This window comes from Apostichopus japonicus, chromosome 3 (assembly GCF_037975245.1).
Source record: "Apostichopus japonicus isolate 1M-3 chromosome 3, ASM3797524v1, whole genome shotgun sequence".
Lineage (NCBI taxonomy): Eukaryota > Metazoa > Echinodermata > Holothuroidea > Aspidochirotida > Stichopodidae > Apostichopus > Apostichopus japonicus.
In genome coordinates this window covers 17965434-17988291 of record NC_092563.1, presented here as the reverse complement: position 1 = coordinate 17988291, position 22858 = coordinate 17965434, and the positions used below count along the sequence as shown (strand labels likewise).

The window sequence follows — 22858 nt, the reverse complement described above, 5'->3', positions numbered from 1 at the left end:
TAATCATGAAAGATTGAAAGAGGAATTAATTTATGTCTGGGATGGAAAATTTACATATTATGTTATGGTCAGTCATCTGATGCTAGTGAAATTCTGTGACCTAAAAGATCTGTTACTGCAGTTTATCTTTGCTAGTTACGTTTTCATTTATTTTCAAATGATCTTTGAAATCAAATCGATATGCCCTCATTTCTATGGTACATGAAATGTTTGATTGTGTTCAGACTGTAAATCATTGGTAAACATATACAATGCACAGGTCTAACTGCAGCTATACAGCATTCACAGATGCTATTAGATTGGTAATGTGTCAAGTCTATGACTTAAGTATGAGAAGGGTGCAGTATGGTCATGTAATGTTCATCAGACTTATAAGTATTACACAGCAGAAGATTTCGGAATGTTGCCAGATGGAATCAGAGACCTTAACAAATGTATAAATTTGTATTGATTTTTTTTGTATTTTTTTTTTGTTATATATAATTGACCTCTGAGAAAGGATTAAAATGTGTCGCAGAAAGATTCACAGATAACAAAGGATATCGTTAAACTTTATATTCACTTTGAAGGGAACAAGTCTGATGCGTTCCTGTAACAATTTTTTACCTTGAACTACCTTGAAGGGAGTAAGTTTACAGCAGTCCTGTTATGATTTATCACCTTGAACTACATTTAATGGAATCAGTTTGTAGCAGTCCTATAACAATTTATTACCTTGAAGGAAATAATTTTGTTGCAGTCCTGTAACGATTTTTTACCTTGAAAAAACACCGTCCATTTCTGTATTCAACATGATTTTGACTTATCTTTCAAGATAGATGTCAGGTGTAACCAGAAAAAGAGCTTAAAATAAAGTTTTCATATTTCTTGTTATTTCATTTGTGTAAATAAAAAATGACATTCCATCACTTTTGCCTGTTTCAAGCTTTTCTCTTTGAGCGAGCCAGCTTTGTCATTTGAGAAGTTTCACTGATGGTAAGTTGCACCACCAAGTTAGGAAGAAGAATATACTTTTTAGAAATTTCCAATTAGTCTCTAAGTCTATAGCAAATTAAATCAATCCTTTTTCAACAACTTCTAGCATAGCAAAAGGAAAATGTAAATGAGAGAGAAAGAAACAATTGAAATATAAAAATAACAATGAGTTTCGTGATATAATATTGAATTCAAATATTTTATTCTTCAACAAATAAACTTTCATAAATGTAATAATGTAAAAAAAAAAAAGACGAAGAATATTGTCACATATCTTTATATAAAAACTTTGTAAATACAATTAATTTTTTTGTACAAATTGGCAGCAAAGATGATCCTTTCCTTTGTCAAAAAGAAAAGAGTAAACCTATAATTGTAAATATAAATCAGAAATATTTGTCTCACATTAATAAGGAAGGAGGTGAACAAAACTCATCATCCAAGAAAACTGTTCTATTTCATAACAAACCCTTTCTATGTAATAAGAAAGAAAAAATAAATACACTTCAAGTTTGAATATTACTGCTAACTTCAACTAGGGTAGCCACTGACATGACATCAAAATGGAGGACACATTAATGACCACAAAGATGACATAATAACATGGGCTGCTAGTCATGAACAATGTTTCAAAGCTTTGGGAAGCCGTACAGGTTAAATATTTCATATTGTTAATACTGATAAAATAAGACGATCCATCCTGATGTTCCATGTATCCATGGTTGATGGATCCATGGATGTATCCATGACAACTGTATCCATGGTTGATATATCTTACAACCATATACACAGGCCTGATTAGAGGAAAGGTTAGGAGAATACAGTCATGGGGTCAAATACTGGGCCCAGGCTATTTGGAGGGATGAATAATAGAGTTTTCTCACTTTCATAATAAATAATAAACTTCAGGAAACATGAAGAGTGAAAATATGGACCAGGTGGGGTAATTTGTCACTGCGGCCCCCTCCTGATGCCTCTGGCCACTCGGAAATATCAAGGTCTTGAAATAATTTTGGATAAAAGAAAATGTGGCTTACACTGCTATGGTTCTTTCAAGTACAAACATTGAAAATCAAATCTTGTCTGGATGAATTCAAGGCCTTTGAAAAGCAAAAATGGAATGTAACATTAAATAATTCAGAAAGTGGTTATTTTTTCACAATTCAATGGATACTTACTTTACTTTAGGGGAGACTAAATTAAAATTGAATAACACTTTATTGGGAACTACTTATCACATTGAGGTATGCCTGTCACCCTGAGGTAGGCCTGTCACATTGGCATAGGCCTGTCACATCTTTCAAGGACATAAGGGTTATGTTTGCACATTGATATATGTTCAGCAACCAATGGCACTAAACCTTTGCATATGATTTAATTGACTACCATGTAAACTTAAGTCAGTGGTTCGTTTGGAGTTAGAATACTGGAAATTAAAGGGAAAAGTATGTTAAACAGTGGAGAACAGACAGGCTTAGGATATTTGTGTTCCCTCCAATATACTGGTCCACCATTCCATAACTAATGCAAGCCATTAAACAAGTGAAAAAATCTCCTTATTTTAAAGTTCCCACCACTGATGTGTTGGAGAGTTATTTGATGCCTGCATGTATGATGCTGATGCCCCAAGTGTGCCCAGCTGGATTTCTGTGACATGAGCTTGAATATATGGTGGTCATTCACTCTTTAATTGTAAAACTTAAAATTCATTTATATGTTATGCATGAACAAAGTATTTTCCCAGCCAATAACCTGTGACCTGTCATACCAATTATGAGATTCCCACCACTACATCAATTTACTCTAAAACTGATCTTAAGTCCAAGGATCACAATCCCTCTCCCCCTCCCCCAGCCCCCCTCCCCCCCAAAAAAATTAACACCTCCCACTCTCAAGCCTACCATATATAAACATGATTTCATTGATACACATTATCAAGGGAAGAAGCGAGACATGACTCCCTCAATATCCAGGGTATCGTCACTGTTTCCACCAGAAGCTGCGCAGCTCTGGTTGACCTCTGACCCATCTCCCTGGCCTTGAAGGCTTTTCTCCTCTGCCAACTCTTTGCTGTGTTGTCGTTGTATGTGAGTCTTCATGTTCACTAAGAGATGAACAAGAAACATGATAATATAGAATAACGTTACCCTAATATCTGCTTATAGGTATTGTCAAACTGGAAACTTATATTCAAATTGGGTACTTAGACATATGTGAATTTGATGTGTGATCTTGTAAACAAATCCAATGGCATTAATGCACACGTATGAAAGTAGACATCTTTGAATCTTTTTTATCACAACAAGAAATAAATCTTTCACTTTTCTACTCTGTTACCAGGCAGTACGAGCCTCACCAAGCTGTCTACACACATGGGTAGTGAAAAAAATAGGAAAACAGCTAAGTCTTATTTCACTATTGGTTGAATTTACTTCATCCTTCCACCCCCAAAAATACTGGTTTCTTATATTTTCTCACAACTAGCAAAATATTAATTATAGCATAAATATGAGAATGCACCATTTTATGTTTTAAATTTGATTTTTTTTTTTTTTTCTGAAGGAGGACGCCCACACCCCCTACATAGGGGTCAACTTCAAGGACCTCAGGGCAACACCCTACAATACATAAAAATCTATTCATATAGAGACCTCAGAATACGTGAAGAAAGGAGAGTATTTATCCATGAGTTAGTTACCTTTCTGTGAGAATGTGTGTCCACAGTAATGGCAGGTGAAAGGTCTCTCCTTGGTGTGGGTCTTCATATGAACCGTCAGAGAATTCTTTTGGGTGAATGATTTACCGCACTCGGGGCAATCGAAGGGACGATCACCTGTGAAAGGGAGAGATGCGCGTACACGTTACAAACTACTACCTTGTCTTCTCTCTACCCAGTGAGTGATCCATAAAAGAAATGGATCCACAGTGATCCATTAAATCCATAAACCTGATCCATAAAAGGGATCCATAAAAGAGTGATCTATAAAAGATGAGTCCAAGGTGGGTTTATTTACAGTTGTTAGGAAGAAGGATCATCTTCTAAGCAACCCTGGTTTGCTTTCAATTCCTTCACGTGGCTCTCGATATGTTTTCGAGCAGCTCTAGTCGATAACGGTTTGCTTCAAAAAAGGACTTGTAGCAAACATGTGTGATGTCATAGAAGTATATTTACAACCTGTTTTTTTTTTTGTCTCTAAACATTGCTCAACCTTTTTCATATTTTAGTGTGCAACCATGGCATCTGAACTCTGTCTTTTAAAAATTTTTATATTCAAGTTCACATCTGATACAAACTTTGACAATTTCAACTATCAACATCTCAAAAACACTTTACACAGGAATTGAATGCAAAGCTACACCAGGATGCTAAAAATATGTTCATCCTCTTTCAGTTAAAACAAACATTTATCAGTGGACTATCTTTCTTCTTTTGTTTTTGAAGTAGCAAACATCTGTTGTGACATACAACAAAATATCAATAAATTTACTACTTTGTCCTCTGACAGAAAGTTGACCCAAAACAAGGTCTACACAATGAAATGAAACATAACAGCACAACAAAACCATTTCAAAATTTGTTGCTATTATTAAAGTGCCTGACCAGACTACAGAAATTGTCTAAAAAAGTATATGTAAGCAAAATGAGAAAATCAATGGTGTACTGTTGGTTGTGTTGCTTGAATTCATACATATATATGTGATTATCATTGAAGAGTCTTCAGAAAAGTAATTAATTCAAATATGTTTCTAAGAATGCTGACACCAAATGAAAAAAATACAGCCACATTCTAAGAGCTGTTTATATCAAATGGAGCTTAGGAACAGAATCAAAGAGATAAGCTGCAGCAGCTGCAAGGCCACCTGCATAAAGGCTGAATCAGTATCAAACAAAAGAGACAAAAGGACTGCCTATTGTGTGAAACTGCACAGCACAAATGATAACATCCCACATAATGCTGGATGCTGCAGCCCCCTCAGCATCTTACTTTAGACAAAGTGCCTTACTTTATCTGCTCATTGAAAATTTAATTTAATTAAAATAAAATAAAATAAAATAAAATAAAATAAAATAAAATAAAATAAAATAAAATAAAATAAAACAAAACAAAACAAAACAAAACAAAACAAAACAAAACAAAACAAAACAAACAAAACAAAATAAAATAAAGTAAAATAAAATAAAATAAATGAAATGAAATAAAATAAAATTTCCATCTGAGAGCGCTACTCACCCGTATGGCTACGCAGATGCCTCTCCAAAAGGCTCGGCTTTGAGAAGGTTTTATTACAGAAGGTACACACATGGGGAGCTTTATCCGAGGGCTTCCGGTCGGGGTTGTGTATTTCCACATGTTCCTTGAGGTGGGTAGACCTTTTAAATGCCTTCTTGCAAACTGGACATTGGTGAGGTCGCAATGTTTTATGCATCTTCTCTTGGTGGGCTCTCAGATTTGCCATCTTTGTGAATTCCTAAGGAGAAATGTCAAAATATAAATTAGAGGCCCAAATATGCATAACCTGATATCATAAAACACACACCGTTCTCAACGACAACCTCGTTTGATCGAGTTATGTGACCTTTGACATCAAATTCTTCATCAAACTCCAAATGAGACTTTCCGAACTACTAGCAACCATGGTGAGTGTAAACCAGGGTTGTCCAACCTACGGCCCGCGGGCTACAGTCTGGCCTCCGCAGGGTTGCGTCCGGCCTGTCAGAGATGCTCTACGGTGCGAAATTTTAGTGAGCAGATTTATTGATAACAATTTGAAGCTATATAATCAATCATTCGAACCTTCTGGGTCCAAAAAACTGCAAACAGGTCAGTTTGTGTGACACTCTCTCAGCAGAGGGGGGGGGGGGCAGCTGAACTTCATCTATTTTATTTTATTTTCTTCATTCATCTGTTTTATCAGTAAGGAAAATAAATCAGTGCGCTCCGCGCGCAGGGCTCACATTTTGTTGCCTTGGGCTTCGGGCAAAAAATTGAGCGTAGGCTTCATGCGGCCCCCTCCTTCATCATAATCATTCCATGTGGCCCTCCTCTGCAAAAGGTTGGACAACCCTGGTGTAAACCATGGCATAAAGGAATTCCCATTAAATGACTCCTGAAAGACCTTTGACACAATGTTTATGAACACCACCAATTTATGAACAGGTTTGATGAAGACCTACACAACCCCGGAAATCTATCTAGGAGAAAAATTTTGTCTTACAATATGAAACTCACCTCACGGCACCCTTGCATATTACAGGTGTAGATGGATCCGATTGCAGCCGCAGCGTCATTCACCGTCAGAGTGGGCTCCTGCGTCCTCTTCCGCTTTGATGGGGCCTTCTGGGGGGCAGGGGTACTACTAGGGGTCATCATGCTGGAGGTCGGCATACTCTCGCCCACGGTATCCTCTATCGCCTGAAGCTCCTCCTGCAGAAGGTCGGGACCGAACATTTCGGGAACCAGGTCTTGCACATCGGAGGTTGTCACCGGACCGGAGGAAGGGGTGGTGGTGACGACGGTGGATGTCTGGGTGGCCTGGGGGAGAGATACAGGAGACTGGACAGGTTGAAAGGAATCAGTGGGTATGTTGAGCTGGAAGGTGTCAGCAATACTGCTGGCACCGGTCATGGACAGCGGTATCGTCGACATCAGGTTGGCCTGAGTAGGCAAAGAAGTCTTTTCCATAGATTGCTGTAAATCGCTCAAATCCACCGTGGACTGGGAAGATGCCATTGTTTGGGCATTGCTGGATGGGAGGATGGGTGCAGACAGGCTTATCTGAGGGGCATCGTGCTGGCCCTGCGAGACGATGATGGCACTAGTGGTGAGACCATCGCCGATGTTGGGTTGGCCATCTGCTGTCATCAAGGGCTGTACCACGTTGCTCTGTAGAGGTAAGTGTGCTGTGGAGACCTGCCCGACATCCCCAAGGGACAGTTGCGACTGGATGTTGGCCACACTCAGTTGCGAGAGCTGCTGAAGGGAGGACTGATCCAACTGGAGGATCATGGGCTGAGGATCGGCTCCCTGGAGGACTGCCCGTGTACCGTCAGTGGTACCATCCGATTGGAGCGCCACTATGGTAGGATGATTACCTACCACATCACTGGCTGCCAGCTGAAGGTTGACCTGTCCTAAGTCGCTTGCGTGGAAAGTGACCGCGTTCTGCTGTAACTGATTCAGAAGCGACTGATCGATCTGCACCGTGATGTTGGAATTCAGACCCGGCATCTGTAAGCTTTGGGGCAGGCCTGGTGTATTCAGTTGCAGCTCTATCGGAACAACGGTCGTTGCCACCAGGCCATCTGCAGTAGTCAGATCCCCGCTGGGTAAAGATACCGAAGGTAGCACGTGAGTGGGCGCATTGATGACACCGGTCGGAGCTGCAGCCTGTGACACCACCACTTGCTGGACCTGGTTACCCACCTCGTCTGTGTCACAAGATATGGCCTGCACCACCACCTCGTCGATCTGACTCTCGTCCAGCCTATCCTTCACTGATCTTCTTCTCCTTCTCCCTGATTGGTTGTAATGTGTCTCCATGTGAACTTTCCTCGACCCAGAGGTTCGAAAGTGCATGTTGCAACTGGGGCACTTGTAGGGTTTCGCCCCAGTGTGGAGTCTCATGTGGACTTTGAGACTACCAACGGTCGCAAACAGAGTCTTACAGATGTGGCAGGAAGCCTGCTTTACTCCCCTATGGGTTCTCATGTGACAAGACAGGGTGGACTTCACAGCGAAAGCTTTCCCACACAGATCGCAGGAGAACGGCTTCTCACCCGTGTGGATGCGGATGTGCCTGACTAGGTCGCAGTGTTTCTTGAAGCTCTTCGGACATCTCGAGCATGCGTTGGCAAACTTGGGCGAAGATGCCAGCTGCTTCGACTTGTCCACTATTTCGTGGACGTGATCTCTCTCGTGGCTCAGCTGTGCTAGAATCTTTTGCGACAGTGGAGCGTCAGAGCTGGGAGATTCCGTGGCTAACTTTTCCTTCTCGTCGTCGTCCAGGACGACCACTTTGTACGGCCTCTTACTGGTATTCTTGATCTCGCTGCTGTACTCCTCCTCGTGTTTCCTCTGATGGCGTTTCAGTTCCATCTGTATCCTGAAGTGAGCGTTGCACTTGCCACAGGTGTACTTCCTTTCTTCGGTGTGAATCTGCATGTGTCGGGTCAGGGAACCGTTGGTGGTGAACAACGCGTGGCATGTGGTGCATTTAAAGGGCTTGGAGCCAGAGTGAGTTCTCAGGTGGTTCTTCAAGACACTCGATGATATGAATGACCTTGGGCATTGTTGACAACGGAAGGGCTTGTCTCCTGTGTGGGAACGAATGTGCTGCTTCAAGTGGCTGGATTTCTTAAAAGACTTATCGCATTCGTGGCATTTGAATGACCTTTTTGACGGAGACCTGTTTAAACTTAGGGCTATCTCCTGTTGTTGTGGAGCTGGCCCACCGACGAGGGCGAGCTGTTGCTCCGGTTGCGGTGGGTTCAACAGCGACTGGTTTGTTATCGCCTCTAACTGCTGCTGAATTTCTTGGGTTTGTAGGCTCACTTGTGATTCAGCAGGCAGACTGTTCTGATTATTTGGTGAGATAAATTCTTGTAGTCCTTGCACGAACTGTGAGACATTTGTAAGATTCGCTGGACCCCCTAACGATGCTTGCGACAACACCTCTTGGGTAAGACTAGTCGGCTGTAGCAATGGATTCTGGGTACTCTCTTGTTGCTGAGTTCGCAGTGTATCTGCCGTCAGGTGATTAAACAACTGTTCACTGTAGTCCTGCGCCGTGTCTGTGTGTATCTGCTCTTCGATGACACTCGTGACAATCGTTTCTTGAGATAACTTTCCCTCCAGTAGCTCTCTTTTATGTGTGTTCATGTGTTTCTTACAGTTGACCGAGGTTTTGAAAGTCTTCTGGCAATACGGACACATGAAGGGACGGACGTCACTGTGGGTGGCCATGTGCCGTTTCAGGCTTCCATTGGTCGTAAAGAGTCTTTCGCATATCACACACTTGTACGCCTTGAAACCAGTGTGTGTTCTTAAATGAGACTTGAGAACGCCCGAAGACACAAAGGACTTGTTACACTGGTTGCATCCGTACGGCTTTTCACCGGTATGGGTCCTGATGTGCTGCTTCAGATGGCTGGACTTCTTGAAGGCCTTGCCGCAATACCCGCACTTGTACGGCCGATCAAACACAGACCCGTTCTGCTGTAACTGCTCTAACTGGTTGAATGCTGCATGGCTTCTAGAGGGTTGTTGTACCAGACCCGTGTCTGTGATCAGTATGGGCTCTGGGAGAGATATCGTTTGCAGTTCTATGTCAGGTGGTCCTCTCTTGGCCGGAGCCTTGCTACGATTTGGATCCTGCGACCTGTTGTGGGATTGAAGATGGACGTTCCGCTGGCCGGAGGTACGGAAGCGCTTGGCACACTGACTGCACTCGAATGGCTTGGCCCCGGTGTGCAAACGGAGGTGGATTTTCAGGCTGCTGTGGGTGGAAAACAGCTTCTGGCAGACGTTGCACTTGTACTCCTTGACCCCTGTGTGAGTTTTAAGGTGAGTAGTAAGGGTACTCTTCACTGTGAAGGATTTATTGCAAAGTTCACACTTGAATGGCTTCTCCTGCGTGTGAGTCCTGATGTGCCGAACTAAATCGCTGGGTTTCTTGAAGTCCTTCTGACAGAATTTACATGTGTGGATTCTACTGGCGTTACTCCTCATGGCTCTCCGTCTCTGCAATATTTCAGTGAAAACTTTCACCACATCCTCGGCTGTTTTAACTGCTGAATAATAAAGAGAAAGTACATATCTGTTTAATATAACATGAAAAACCACGCAACATGGTCAGTGTGGGAAGTGGTTGTAATGACTATCGATTATGAATATAGATAAAAGTGGTATTCAATTTTTCTTCAAATTGTAATAAAACTTTGAAATATTTATAGTTGATAGTTTACTTTCTCATTAGTGAAGTGCATGAATTTCATGAACATTCAGTTTAAATTCTTATTATATTTTCATGACACCAAGATAGCGTCAAAATTTCTAATCTTGTAGATTGGTTATAACATACCATCATCCAAATATTTGAGAAGTATATCATGTTTATATCTGTTTTCAGAATAAAAGTATCCTTTCTGATCATCAAAACATCATCGAAAGAAGCAAATTATTCAAAAGGTGAAGCATTGATTACAGCTTACTATAGAAATGGCAGGAACACAGAAGTAAAAAAAAATCAATAAAAAAAAAAAACCATCATGAAATGTTCAAAAGTATTAACTTCACTGTCATTGCTTCCTTTCCAGGTCATCAATACTGTCGCTTCACCAGGGTTTCTTGGCCCACAATCTTGCACTAATTGGGTACATGGACCCTCAATACATTCGACTGGAACACCCTACCAGCCTAACATGGACACTGCTCAATCTATGTACAGTATAGTGAGATTTCGATTCTGACTGGCCCTTCACTCCAACCAATGCTTTCTCTTGCCGCCTACAAAACTAACTGAGAACACCTGCCCTACACTTTGAGCAAGCTAAAAAACTACTAACGGCTCTCAAAGGTACCCCTCCAAGAGATAAACACATTTTGTTCCACACGCTGAAGAGTGTTTAATGAGACAATGAAATGTCTCAGGTTTGGAGAATTATTTTGCAGGCTGTTGGCAAATGTTTCCTGGAAACTGACTATGAGTGACCATTTCTTGACTGTCTAGCATATTTGGTGGTCATATTGCATGATGGCTTCTAACTATCTAGATTACTCTTGATAACTCTACCTGGTGTGCTCAGTTGTTGGTGATATTGTTGCTGTTGCTGCTGTTGTTGCTGCTGTTGTTGCTGTTGTTGAATAAGTTGTTGCTCTTGTTGTTCCGTCGTCTGGCCGTGCATTTGCAGTCCACAATTTTCCAGAGCCTGTTCCAGGATGTCGGTGGAGAAGTTGCTGGTCCTGCTCTCCTCCTCTTCGTTAATGAAGGACTCTGTGGTGTCTTCCTTGTCACCGGTTTGAGTCAACTCCAGCAGTTTCTGAATGATGTCACTGAAAGAATGATCCACCTGTGAGTCGTCTGCCTCTGTCGTCTCTAAAGTTGTTTCCACTGTTGTTAGGTCATCGACAGGGACTACATCCATGATGTTTACTGGAGCATCCTCATCTATAAAACAAAAGGCATTTTGTATTATTATAATATTAATTTGCATTATACTCTTTGATTTTTTTCTCTTCTTAAATTTGCACCTTGTTTTTTCTCATGCTACTTCCAATGCCATGAAACAAAGAGCGAAAAAATTATTGTCCATTTAATAGTTAACACCTATTGTGTTCTGTTTAACATTTATCACTTATTATTTTAAAAGAAACCACGGAAACAAATGTTTTGGAAAATCATTTGTTCCTGAACCCACCCCCCCCCACCCTCACCATCCCGACAACCACATTTCTAGATTATGTTAACATACACATGCTTCCAAACATTCATACCATCACTATTCCTTTGATAGGTTTTGAAGTTTCAATGATTTTCACAGCTGCAGGAGAACACATGCATCAACAATTCTGTTGTATAGTGTCTGACCATGCAGTCACTTATTTTTACTCAATGTTTCACTTAAACATTACTCAATGAATCAAGCAATGTGCCCTTCTGAATCTCTTTACAGCCCCCTATTTAACAGCTGTTTGTATTTACTTGCTAATTTCCTGCATTGTCATCAAATCTTACCCAATGTCTCTTCATTTTTGAAATAAACCTCGGCTTAGTCGTGTCAATGCACTGCATTCTTATGGTATTTTCCTAAGTGTTCAAACTTTTGCATTTTTATAGCAGAGCTTGCTTCGATAGTCTTACCTTGCGCTCTTATAGGAACCACAGCATGCGGTTCATTCTGTGTTACTCCTGTTGCTGGCTTTGGCTTAGTGCCCCCTGCCGTCATTTGCCGGTTCAGCCTTAGCGCCCCAAGCCTGAGCAAGGTCAGGGGGTCTTCGGGGGAAGAGTGAAATTTACTGATGTGTGAGTTCAAACTCCCCAGCTTGCGGAATGCACAGTTACACTCCTCGCAACGGAAGGGGTTATCGAGTTTTGAGTTCAGGTCGTGGACGCGGATGAAATGAGCCCGTAAATTTCCTCTCTGTGAGAAACTGAGCGGACACTGGCCACAGGTGAACGGTTTCTCCTTAGTGTGCTTTGTCATATGAATATTCAATGCACCCTTTTGGTTGAAGGCTTTGTTGCAAATTTGACAATGGAATGGTTTCTCTCCTGGAAAGACGTGAAAAGAACAAGACCGACTTATTCGTAGACGGATGGACAGTTGTATAGATGGAAGAATCTAAGGTCCACTAAATACTTTCATTCATTAATCACTAACTATTCTAAAATCCCTTTACTGGTAACTCATAGCAACAGAAGCAGAGGGGGGGGGAGGGGTGGGGTGGGGAGGGAAAGCTGGAAACAAGATATAACATACTTCATGATCAATCAAACTTCTCAAAGTTAACACGTATCGATACAACTGGGGTTGGTAGAACTAATATGGCCAATTCAACATCACCAAGGAACTTTCAATTGTAGCTAGATGGAAAAAATGCATTTTGAATGCACAATTAATACATTGAAGGTGTAACTAAAGATTATTCCACAAGTCAGACACATATCACTAAAAGGATGGTTTTAGCTGATGTTACAAAAAGCCCATTGACAGTTGAACACATTGTGTTTTGGTAGAATTGCCAAAATATTTCTCAAGATTGGTCTAAAACTCTTTCCATGTTACTTATACAGTATAAACAATAAACGCCTCCTTTAGGAAGCTGAAATAGTATTTTTTCATTATTTTATGTTAACAATATGAGAGGAATAAACAATTTTTGGGATAAGGAAAAGTTTCAAAGCTATATTTCACCATCATCACCCCGATCCATGCATATTCAGAAGACTCTTTAAGGCACAATGACTTTTTTTGGTTACCTGTGTGAATCCTGACATGCCTGACCAGTTGACTGGGTTTGGGAAAAGATTTTCCACAGTGTAAACAGACATTGTTTGGGTAGTGACGAGATGTCTTGATCCTCCTCCTTCCCCTTAGAAATTTCCTGCAAGTATTTAGAGAAGCTGCAAATAAATTACTGGCTAAGTTCCTCTGTGGTGAAATAAATCCATAGATGTGAAAGAAATTTGATGTTGAGTTTAAAATTTTATAGAGACCTCTGTCGACAACTATAATCAATAAGCTTGTTATTGAGATACCTTCACCACGATATAATACACTGTTACATTGAAATATTAAAATTGTGTATTGCAACAAACTTTTAACCATCTTTGATGCGGGATAATGGCAATGCCCTCATCATCACGGTCTGGTGGCGAGTGCGCGATCGGGTCAGGGGCCAAAATCCCATATGAATGCATTCGATGATTAAGAAAAGTCCAAGTTTATGGGCCCCTTTGGCAAAATGTTTTAAGATTTTATCACGTTCAGCAACAAAACAAAATGTGTCACATGAAAAACAAAACCTTCAGAAAGTTTTCTCTGTCCTTTCAGTTTCAGAAAAGAATAATTAGAATCATTTATAAGTAATTACAATACTTGCGAGTGATCATTTCAGCTTATTTGTTAGTCTATAGGAGGTAGCTCATTCAAACAATGTTTTCGACAAAGGGATTTCAAGGGATCTTACCTTATTTTGTGTATTAACCTGATATGTTCTTTCAAGTGATGGTGCAAAGGGAATACCTCACTGCATTCCTTACAGGGATATTCACCAGCATCATTGGTCGAAAACGTCTGCGTGTGACTAGTCATGTGACGAGAAAGTTCTCTCTGAACGGAAACAAGTGAACCAATTTTAGATAAGACTTTCATTTGGAAAAAAAAGGAACTTTGAGCCTTCGGGCATCCTGTATATCAATCTATACAATGCTGTTTTAAGGAGTTCTATAGATGCAGTTTTACAGATACTCCGCCCGTAGTGAACATTATGTGCATGTTACTGCGAACATACCACATGGACTTTATCATATCGAGGAATCTTTCTGTGTTCAAGAGTTCATTTGGGGAGATCATGTAGATTGACAGAGCATTATTTTCAAGCGCTGAACATGCGTACTATATTTACACAGAATGCCAGCACTAAACCTTTGATACATGGGATTTACCAAACCACTGGTTGGGTGGACAGAGGATATGTCCTTTTCACTTGTAAAGGAATGATTTGTTGGTGAATTCTTTGGAAAACAATAAAGCCAAATATATCAAGCAAAGGGAGATCTGGGTGGGAGTTTTATTTCTAGCCATTTTTTTTTTTCCGAATACAATTGCACATAATTTGGGGTAATATGGAGCTCTTTTTGGCAACTTTCCACAAAATTCTTTAATCTACGTCACCATTTTTTGGCATTATGTCTTTCACAGATGTATTCAAAACCCCATAGGTGGGCAGAATTTCTTGTTTCGTTGGCAGTTGTGGATATATCCAAATTGTGAGTAATTTTGCTTACTTTGGTATTTTTTTTAATGTAAACAAACATTTGACAGGAAAGTACACAATTTTTGTCTGCAGTCCCCCCACCCCCCTTCTTCCTCCCCCCCTCAAAAAAAATTAACAAAACTGAAAGATATACTTATGAATTTTCGAAAATGTTTACTCAAATTGGGTGTACCTGGACACAATGAAGGTGATTGGGGGAGGGGGAGGGACATAAGCCAGTGAAGTGATCATAGAAGTACTTGATGGGCCATTTAATGTTGTTTTACATTCAATGACTTACTTGCAAGCTAAATTCATCTCCACATTCAACACATATTAAACTCTCCTCCTTCTCATGTATCATGATGTGCGCTTTCAGACTAGCTAGTCTGGAAAACTTTTTATTGCAGTCCGGACATTCAAATTTCCCTTTCTGGTGAATTGCCTGTGATGTTTAACAAAGAAAAAGAGAGGTTAGGTTCCAAACAATATTACACTGAACAGTAAGAAGTACACTCATTGTTCAAAGACTGTAGCAACATGTATCTAGGTTATATAGGTATCCAAATACCATACAGTACAGTACCTCACAGGGATTTGCCAAACTGCATGCATCTTTAAACCTATTACAGAGCAGATAGTCAGTATAAACTTCTGCGATCCTGTTCCTCAAAACTGAGTTTATCACCGTAGAAAATAAAAAACACAAAAGGTAAACTGGTCAATACTGAACTTGAATTTTGGGCAGAAATACAAGGTAAAAGAAACAATTTCATTGTTTGGCAATTAGTCAAGAATCAGAGATACATAACATGTCATTATTCACTGTCAATTGGAGAATTAGTTTAGAGGGACAGGTTGACAAAAATGACTTACTTTGTGAAGGGTCAGGTTGTATTCTACATTGAAGGACGTCTTACATTCTCTACACTTGAATGGTTTCTCCTCTGCATGACTCTTATTATGTCTCCTTAGTTCCTTCAGGGAGGCAAACACTTCCAGACAGGTGTCCACATCACAGACAAACTGATCAGGAGCCGGTGGTGCACGTGTGGTGCTTTGTCCTGGGAGCAACACAGTAACCATTGGTGTGTCCACTTCCAGAGTCTCATTGTTCTCAATACTGGGGACAACTGAAAGAATAATTATAATATAAAGAGCGTGATGTATGGACATATCATCGATACAACATATACCGTACACCGATAGATTTTAAATTTCCAACAAAAACAATTGTAGAGTCATCTGGCATGATGGGTATACCCACACAATATGTTCACGTTTTTTTTTTTTTTTTTAACAGTTTGACCTCTGTCGGTCTAAACTGAACTTTGTCTTTGTTTCAAAAGCACTTTTGGAACTAACTCTAATGAGCATTCAAATACAAAGTTATCCAAGTTATTTCTCTTCATGAGTTATTGAATAATGTTGACCTCATCTAATTGCAATGAAGTTGACATCCTTTCAAAATAGTATGGTTCATCTACAAAATATGGAGGTCTTTATATGAATTATGAGTACAAGCAAAGTTAATTTCATATGATAACTTGTGTTACAAAGTCTATTATTGTCATATTCAGCTACACTCAAGCTGTACCGTGACCTTTTCAAAACGTATATTTACTTTCAAAAGCGATAACATGAGTAAGGCTACCTGATACATGGGCAAATTATTCGGGCCTACGGTTTGTATTCTGTCCATATACAGTGACGATACTATGAATTGTGTAGAAAACATCCGTGTATCAGCATTACAGACTATCCACATCTATGTCTAGTTGTTCGATAATTTATTCAAACAGTTAATCATAGCGACACAATATGCCATGTTATTATACATGCATATCTGTATTTAAAAGCTTTAACTCGATGTCTACGAGTATTATGTTTTTAAAATCCTGCGCGTCTCGACGTTGATTACTCCGCAAATCTTTCATCAAGTCAAGAAATTATACCAACGCAGCTAAGTAGTACGTGAAGTAGTACGATGTATCCCATACATAAAGCACCCAATACATACAGTACTATGTATTAGTGTAGGGACTATATTAATGCCTGCTCTAGTTTCACAAAAAGTACCATAAAAATTAGTTCTCAGAATTCAGATTTTCAGACACTTTGTTGCGAATTACTGACTAAGAAAATAAGAAAGACAAACCAGTGGTTGCTGCATAATAAGTTTCGTTGTGCACTGGCTCCTCCATAGCCAGATGTTACAGATGTTTTGAGATGTATATTCTCTTCTTCATTCAGGCGAAAGAATAAAATGGCGGATAAACCTTTGACAATAGTGTATGTACTATGTACAGTAGCAGTTAAAAGTACGTACGTAGAGAAACTATTAGGCATAGAACCGTGATATGACTGTGGGACGTACTAATAATGTACACATACATGTATTTGTTGGTAGCAATATGTATACGCTGACTGTGCCAACAGAATGAAAAAAAAAATCATCATTCCATAAATATACGATATATCATGATATTTTGCAGCTATCTAACAGTTGGATATAATAGTCTTACTCAAGGGGGTCTTCCGGGTCCATCGGGCCCCTGCGCTACACAAAGAAACCTGCTGAGGGGTAGACAACTTGATCTCTCTTATAGAGGGAGGAAATCAAATGAGTGAGCATATATATGGGAAATAGTTGGGATGAGTGGGCGATGAGTAACTGATCGAGTACCGTGAAAAACTTTTTTATGATAAAATTTAACAATATTATCTATCAGTGGTGGGTTTCTCCCAGGTGGTATTTAGACGGTTTCATCGCAGAAGTTTCACTATTTTCTCGAGTTGTCGACCTTTCTAAATCGACATTTGATTTCAATAGACTCTAAAGCAGTGACCGGCGTACACAGGATTTAAAGGTGGGGTTGGGGGGAGGGGCGTTCAAAATTTTCCCGAATGATTGCAAGAACTTTTGTGGTAGGGTCAGAGGCGAATGAAGGATTTTAGAAAGAAGGGGATGTACTGGGCCATTGGAACTGACTCTAATGAAGGGGGTCTGGGGTCGAGCACGCAAGTTTTGCTGATAAATACTGCGTGAGCGGAAAGTAACTGGTGGGCGGGGGGGGGGGGGGGAGGATACACCAATAGTAATAGCACAATTCTACATGCAAATATCCCCCGACTGAAGTCAAAGGTAGGGAATGGCCCTACATGACACTTTTATCTCAGATCGCTTACCGTACCTCAGTGACGGGCAATTTCCTCTAACTTGAACTTCAAGTTAATTGTCGCAATGTTGATAACATTATCTCACCGTTTTTTGGACATTCAATACGAGATTTAGCCTGACTATTACTTAGCTCAACATGATAAATTATTATTTTTCCAAATGTCTTGAAGCTGCTATAATAGACTGTATGATCTTAGCCACAGTTACCAAACTTGTCGACTTTTGTTGTTTCAAGTCACCACTCACTTGCCAACTCAACGGCGTCGACTCAAGTTGACGAGTTAAGTATCCGTGAAACACAGCAATTAACTTGACAATTTTTGCCAGTATGTCGTGTCGAGTCTGTGTAACTTTTTAATTTTTCTTTTTATCACTTATCAAGTGAGTGCAGTTATAACTCGCGCGGATCAATTGCAAACTCGACAATTTGCTAAATTCGTCAAGATATATCGTCGTATAACCGCCTGCAACGCAGCAATTCGATAAAATTTGTCAATTTTCATACGGATGTCTCGTCAGCGTATGTATTGTACACCAGTGGCACGCACAGGATTTCAAACATGGGATGGTGAGGCCGGTGGTTGTCCGCTATTCCCCTGATTTAGGTAGGGATGAGCTAGTATGGAAGAACCAGAGGCGAATAAAGGATTTATAAAGGACGTAGTGGCCCTTGAAGTTGCGGGTGGGGCCAACCCCAGAAACTGAACTGAAGTCAAATGGTGCATTCTATATTAAGACCATAAACTAGGTCTATAATTAAACCTTAAATCAAGGTTGTGCTTATAGTACTCAGTGGCGGCGGAACCGGGGGGGCTTGGGGGGGCTCAGCCCCCCCAATGAAAAAGTTGAGGGGGCAAATGCATGATAAGCCCCCCCAATATTTACCAAGACTCCGAAACGTTCATCTGCCCATTTTTTAATGCATACTTGTCGATCTGTCCGATGCACACGTATACTATATAGGTGTAATAATTAAATATGATAATTGATTGTCTGTATCATGCCTCATCGAATATTAGTGTTTTAAATAAGAGCGTAATAAGCTAAACGCTACACTCATCAACATTTGCGTTTACACTACGAGTACACGCAAGGCGTGGAACATGGCTCTTTAAACGCAATCAATTATTCAACGAACAAAAACACAATATTTGCATTTCAATGGAACTGTATAGGGTACATGCATTCATGACATGATGAGAGTGCTAGGTCATAGAAATTTGTTGGCAACTGCACATTGTTTTGGAATTACCCTTTTGTTGACAGTAAGAAATGCTTTCTGCTTTTTCTTATGACATTTATTTAATTCAGGGGCGTCGGAGCCGGTACGGGCAGGTCCGGCGAACGCCGGACCAATATTCACGACGCAAAAAAAAAAGTAGGACTAAAAAATGGAAAATTAAAATCTCGGAGGTATATGTTTCAATAATTTTCAATAATGATGACGGCAAATAGGCTAAATGTGACTACTCTGGTATGGCAGGAGTCTTGTTTTCAAGCTCGGGAAGTGCCATTTCCTGCAATCGGGGAGGCATATTTTCAAAATTTTCTCCATTACGCTACGCGCCAACCATGGTGGCACGTAGCGTAGTTTGACCTACCAAACGTCCCCCCGATAATTATGATAGTTGGCCACACTCTGAACCGCCGTACCAATCAAAAATAGCTTCCGACGATCTTGTAATTATTGCATTTAATTGCGAGTAGTAATTTACTACACTCAAAAACGTCATTGCGAGTATACGTCGAGTAATAGCTACTCTCTTAAAACACCATCGAATAGGGCCTATACAAATTACAATGTTTTTACAGATTTTTACGTGCAATCTGAGAAATTGCAGGCTTGAGACCCATGTTTTAGGGCTAGGTATTCGCAGCATAAAACACTCGGGAAGTGCCGTTTCCGGCTATCTGGGGGGTTTGAAAAACCCAAAATTTTCTTGTACGCTACGCACCAACCGATGGTGGCGCTCCGCTTAGATAGTCTCCACATATTAGCCCCCCCAATAATTTTTGCGTTCCGCCGCGCCTGATAGTACTATTGATTATTTGTGAGGTTTGAAGGGGAGGGGGGGGGGGTGCGTACACAAGTAGCTGTGGTCTAATTCTTCCCCTGCTGAATGTTAGGGGTATCTTGGATTTTGTTTTGTAATATTGTCTGTCAGAGGGGGAGGGGGGGGGAGAATATGAGTGTTTGCTGCCCTCTATTTCATCACAGCTGTGTACATTTTGCACAAAATTTGTACACTGTTACTATTCGAATAAAATGAATAACTTTCAAGATTTGGTATCTCAGCAACAAAAAAAGCTATCAAAATCAGAGTTGCAATTATCTGTTTCTTTATACTTGCTCAGTGTTACATATATTTTAAAGTTTTATACTTCATTATCCCTTCACTGGTGGTGAGGGGTAAGGGAAGGAGGAAGGTACAGGGGAAAAGGTATAGGGAAAAGGGGTGGTGGTATGGTTCGGGGGGGGGGTGAGAAAGGCCGCAGATTTGGACATTGGTAATGTTGAGTTGTAAATCGAACACTTGATTATATTGGCAATAGTCAAACCAAATTGCTTGTTGATCGTAACTAACTTTGCAATTACCAGATTTAGAAGACCAGAAAAAATAAAGTCGTGTGAAAACTTTGTGTTAGGTCCACATGGAAATTACTGTGCACACTTTGCTGCATGTACTCTCAGTTCAGCTTCCATTTTATTGCCTGGTTTGGATGAACTTTGATGTAAATATTGTTGAAGGTGACTGAGGTAGCAATTACATTTAATAGTGATTAGCTTGAAAATACTCCTATTAAATGACATGTACATTGACAGGCCCGACTGCATCAGGTTATTTTAACCTGCTGGGAGACTAAACTGCAATAAGGAATAAGTTAAGAAATAAGCAGTGTTTCAGTAAGGACTAACGATTATATGGAAAATACTATAAAATATGTCATTGAGGAAAACTGAATAATATGAGTTTTAAATATGCCATATAGAAGTATACTATCTCTGGCACAGTGCATGTGTATGTGGCAAGCACTCTACTAATACAAATACTCTCTGCCTGATCAGTATCGTTGCATTTAGTAGAAACTGTTTTTGGCAGGCCTACATAAAGCATTTATGTAAATTAGTTGCTGATGCAGACTTACCCAAAAGGAAGGGGTAATGGGGGGCGTGGTGAGAAGGTCACGTAGACCAACATTGGTAGATAAAAGGGGGGGGGGAGGTGAGAAGGTTAGGTAGACCAACATTGGTAGATACTAAAACTGTTTTGAGCAATATAACTAGTTTACTGGTGGATGTTTGCTGGATGCTACTTTGAAAGGTACAAAAATGATTTGGTAAATGTTGTAGACTGTTATAAACCGATACAGTATATAATTACATTTGGAGAATGACATCAACTCTGCTTAGGTTTACTCACTGCATGCAATCCATGAAAAGCAACAATATTAAACTACTGTATACATCTTTCTAAATAATACACATTTTACATGTATAGAAAAAAAGGAACATTCAACAACCGTGAAAGGATAGATATTACAAACTGTTAAAAGATTTAGAAGATAAAGTTCTATCTCCTCTGCAGTGGAGAAATTAGTTTATCAAATAGTTGCAATTGTCACGGTTCAGTTATCTTCCTCTTCTTCCTCCATAACTGCCCTTTTTCTCTTGCGATGAGAGACCACCATATTGGACATTGTAATTTTGGTAATTTCTCTGTTTTCCCAATTCAAAAATCCTTCAAGACTCTTTTGACCGGATGCGAAGAGACTAAGTTCGATGGAGCTCAAGTTTTCTGTCAACCGTGTTATGTCTCTGTGTGAGGCATTCTGTGAGCCATCCATGATCCGTCTGAAACGTCCAACAAATGTCTACAATAGGTAAAATAGAAAGAGAAAATGTTGTTTTGTTTTTTTCACTTGAAAGAAAAACAAAAAAATGAAAGAATAAATCTGAAGGCAGACTAAGGTATTGTAGATGTGCACTGCTGTTAAAAATCTTGTTCAGTTGTCTTAATATTACATAATTCAAATTTAACTTATATGCCTACACAAGTACAATTTGATTCTCTGTCCCACACATTTACTAAACCTCATTATCATTTTTCACATTGATTAATAGAACAATTTTTATGTATTTTTTTGTGGTAGGACTACAGAATGTAACAAAGGTTACTGTATTTCTAAGAAACTAAACCATTATAAGCAAAGAAATGGCATGATGAGTGATAGTTAAAGACTGCATAGAAATTGCATTTCAGTAAATCATTGTATGTAAACTACAGATGTATATGTAACAACATTGTAGCTAGTTACTGTATGAAACAATTACAGAAATTCATTTGATGAAGAGTAGAAATTGTCAGCGCCATTACTGATGTCCACTATATTTCACCACCCCTGGGTGCCATGCAATATGTTGTTATTAATAACATGATGCATGCATGTGAGTTCAAACAAACCATGACCATCAAATATATAGGCTAACATTGTAACACGCCTAATAAAATTTCATAACTAGGCCTCTTACATATTATATTGTAGCCTATTTGAAGTAAAAGTAAATGAAGGGCATACTAATGAAATAGAGGTTTGAAGAACTATTCAGCTTAAACATAGGCTTATGTGAGAAATTGAAAGAGTTCATCTTAGTTACAGGCTACCTCCAACAGAGACTTCCCAACATCTGTGCTCTCCTGGTGCTGGAAAGTTAACAGCTTGGTACCAAATGCATAGAAGAAAGGTGAGTTTGTATGCATATCAACAATATTTGGATCTGCACTCAATATTTCCCGCATATTGGCTTTATATGTCTTAGGAAGGTCCACAGTGATAATATTTCGTCTTCGGCCATGCAAACCTTGGGCTAACCACAGTGGTAGGTCTAACTTTGTGCCAGGAACAATGTGTTCTCCATCATTGCTAGGATTTAGAAATCCTAACCGGTGCAAAGTTATTTCACAACTGCATGGAACTTTCTCTTGTGATGCTAAAATATCCTCGACATTATAATAATTTTGAGACTCGTTATGGTATCTTGTGTATGACACTCGGGACATTTTGAATGATAACGATGAAGTAAAACGAAATGAAACATGGAAAGCCTTGTCCTAACACAAATCTCTATACGTTAGAGAAACTTAGAATTACAAATTTACCGCTATCATGTAAACAGCCTTGACCCGAAGAAGGTACTGAATGTAACCGTTCAATAATACGTGAA

General features: G+C 39.7%; 2 protein-coding genes across 4 annotated transcripts; both read right to left on the bottom strand.

The window, feature by feature from the left end:
* Positions 1–1153: 1153 nt before the first annotated feature.
* On the bottom strand, positions 1154–16842 carry LOC139965289 (zinc finger protein 236-like). 3 transcript variants are annotated; one of them, XM_071967497.1, is made up of 11 exons: positions 16612–16842; positions 15330–15586; positions 14755–14898; positions 13665–13807; positions 12955–13079; positions 11836–12246; positions 10768–11142; positions 6207–9766; positions 5208–5445; positions 3674–3808; positions 1154–3079 (listed from the first exon to the last, which is right to left on the bottom strand). In XM_071967497.1, the coding sequence occupies exons 1-11, from the start codon at positions 16655–16657 to the stop codon at positions 2910–2912; spliced, it is 5604 nt and encodes a 1867-aa protein (XP_071823598.1). In that variant the 5' UTR covers positions 16658–16842; the 3' UTR covers positions 1154–2909. The 3 variants fall into 3 exon arrangements, with proteins under 3 accessions (XP_071823598.1, XP_071823599.1, XP_071823600.1); XM_071967498.1 differs by having other exon boundaries at positions 6207–9763; positions 16612–16834; XM_071967499.1 differs by lacking the exon at positions 16612–16842 and adding an exon at positions 16108–16512.
* A 3288-nt stretch (positions 16843–20130) lies between these two features.
* On the bottom strand, positions 20131–22773 carry LOC139965286 (DNA replication complex GINS protein PSF3-like). The gene is made up of 2 exons (XM_071967494.1): positions 22299–22773; positions 20131–21507 (listed from the first exon to the last, which is right to left on the bottom strand). Exons 1-2 carry the CDS (start codon positions 22692–22694, stop codon positions 21262–21264), a joined length of 642 nt encoding a protein of 213 aa, XP_071823595.1. The 5' UTR covers positions 22695–22773; the 3' UTR covers positions 20131–21261.
* Between the last annotated feature and the right edge of the window lie 85 nt (positions 22774–22858).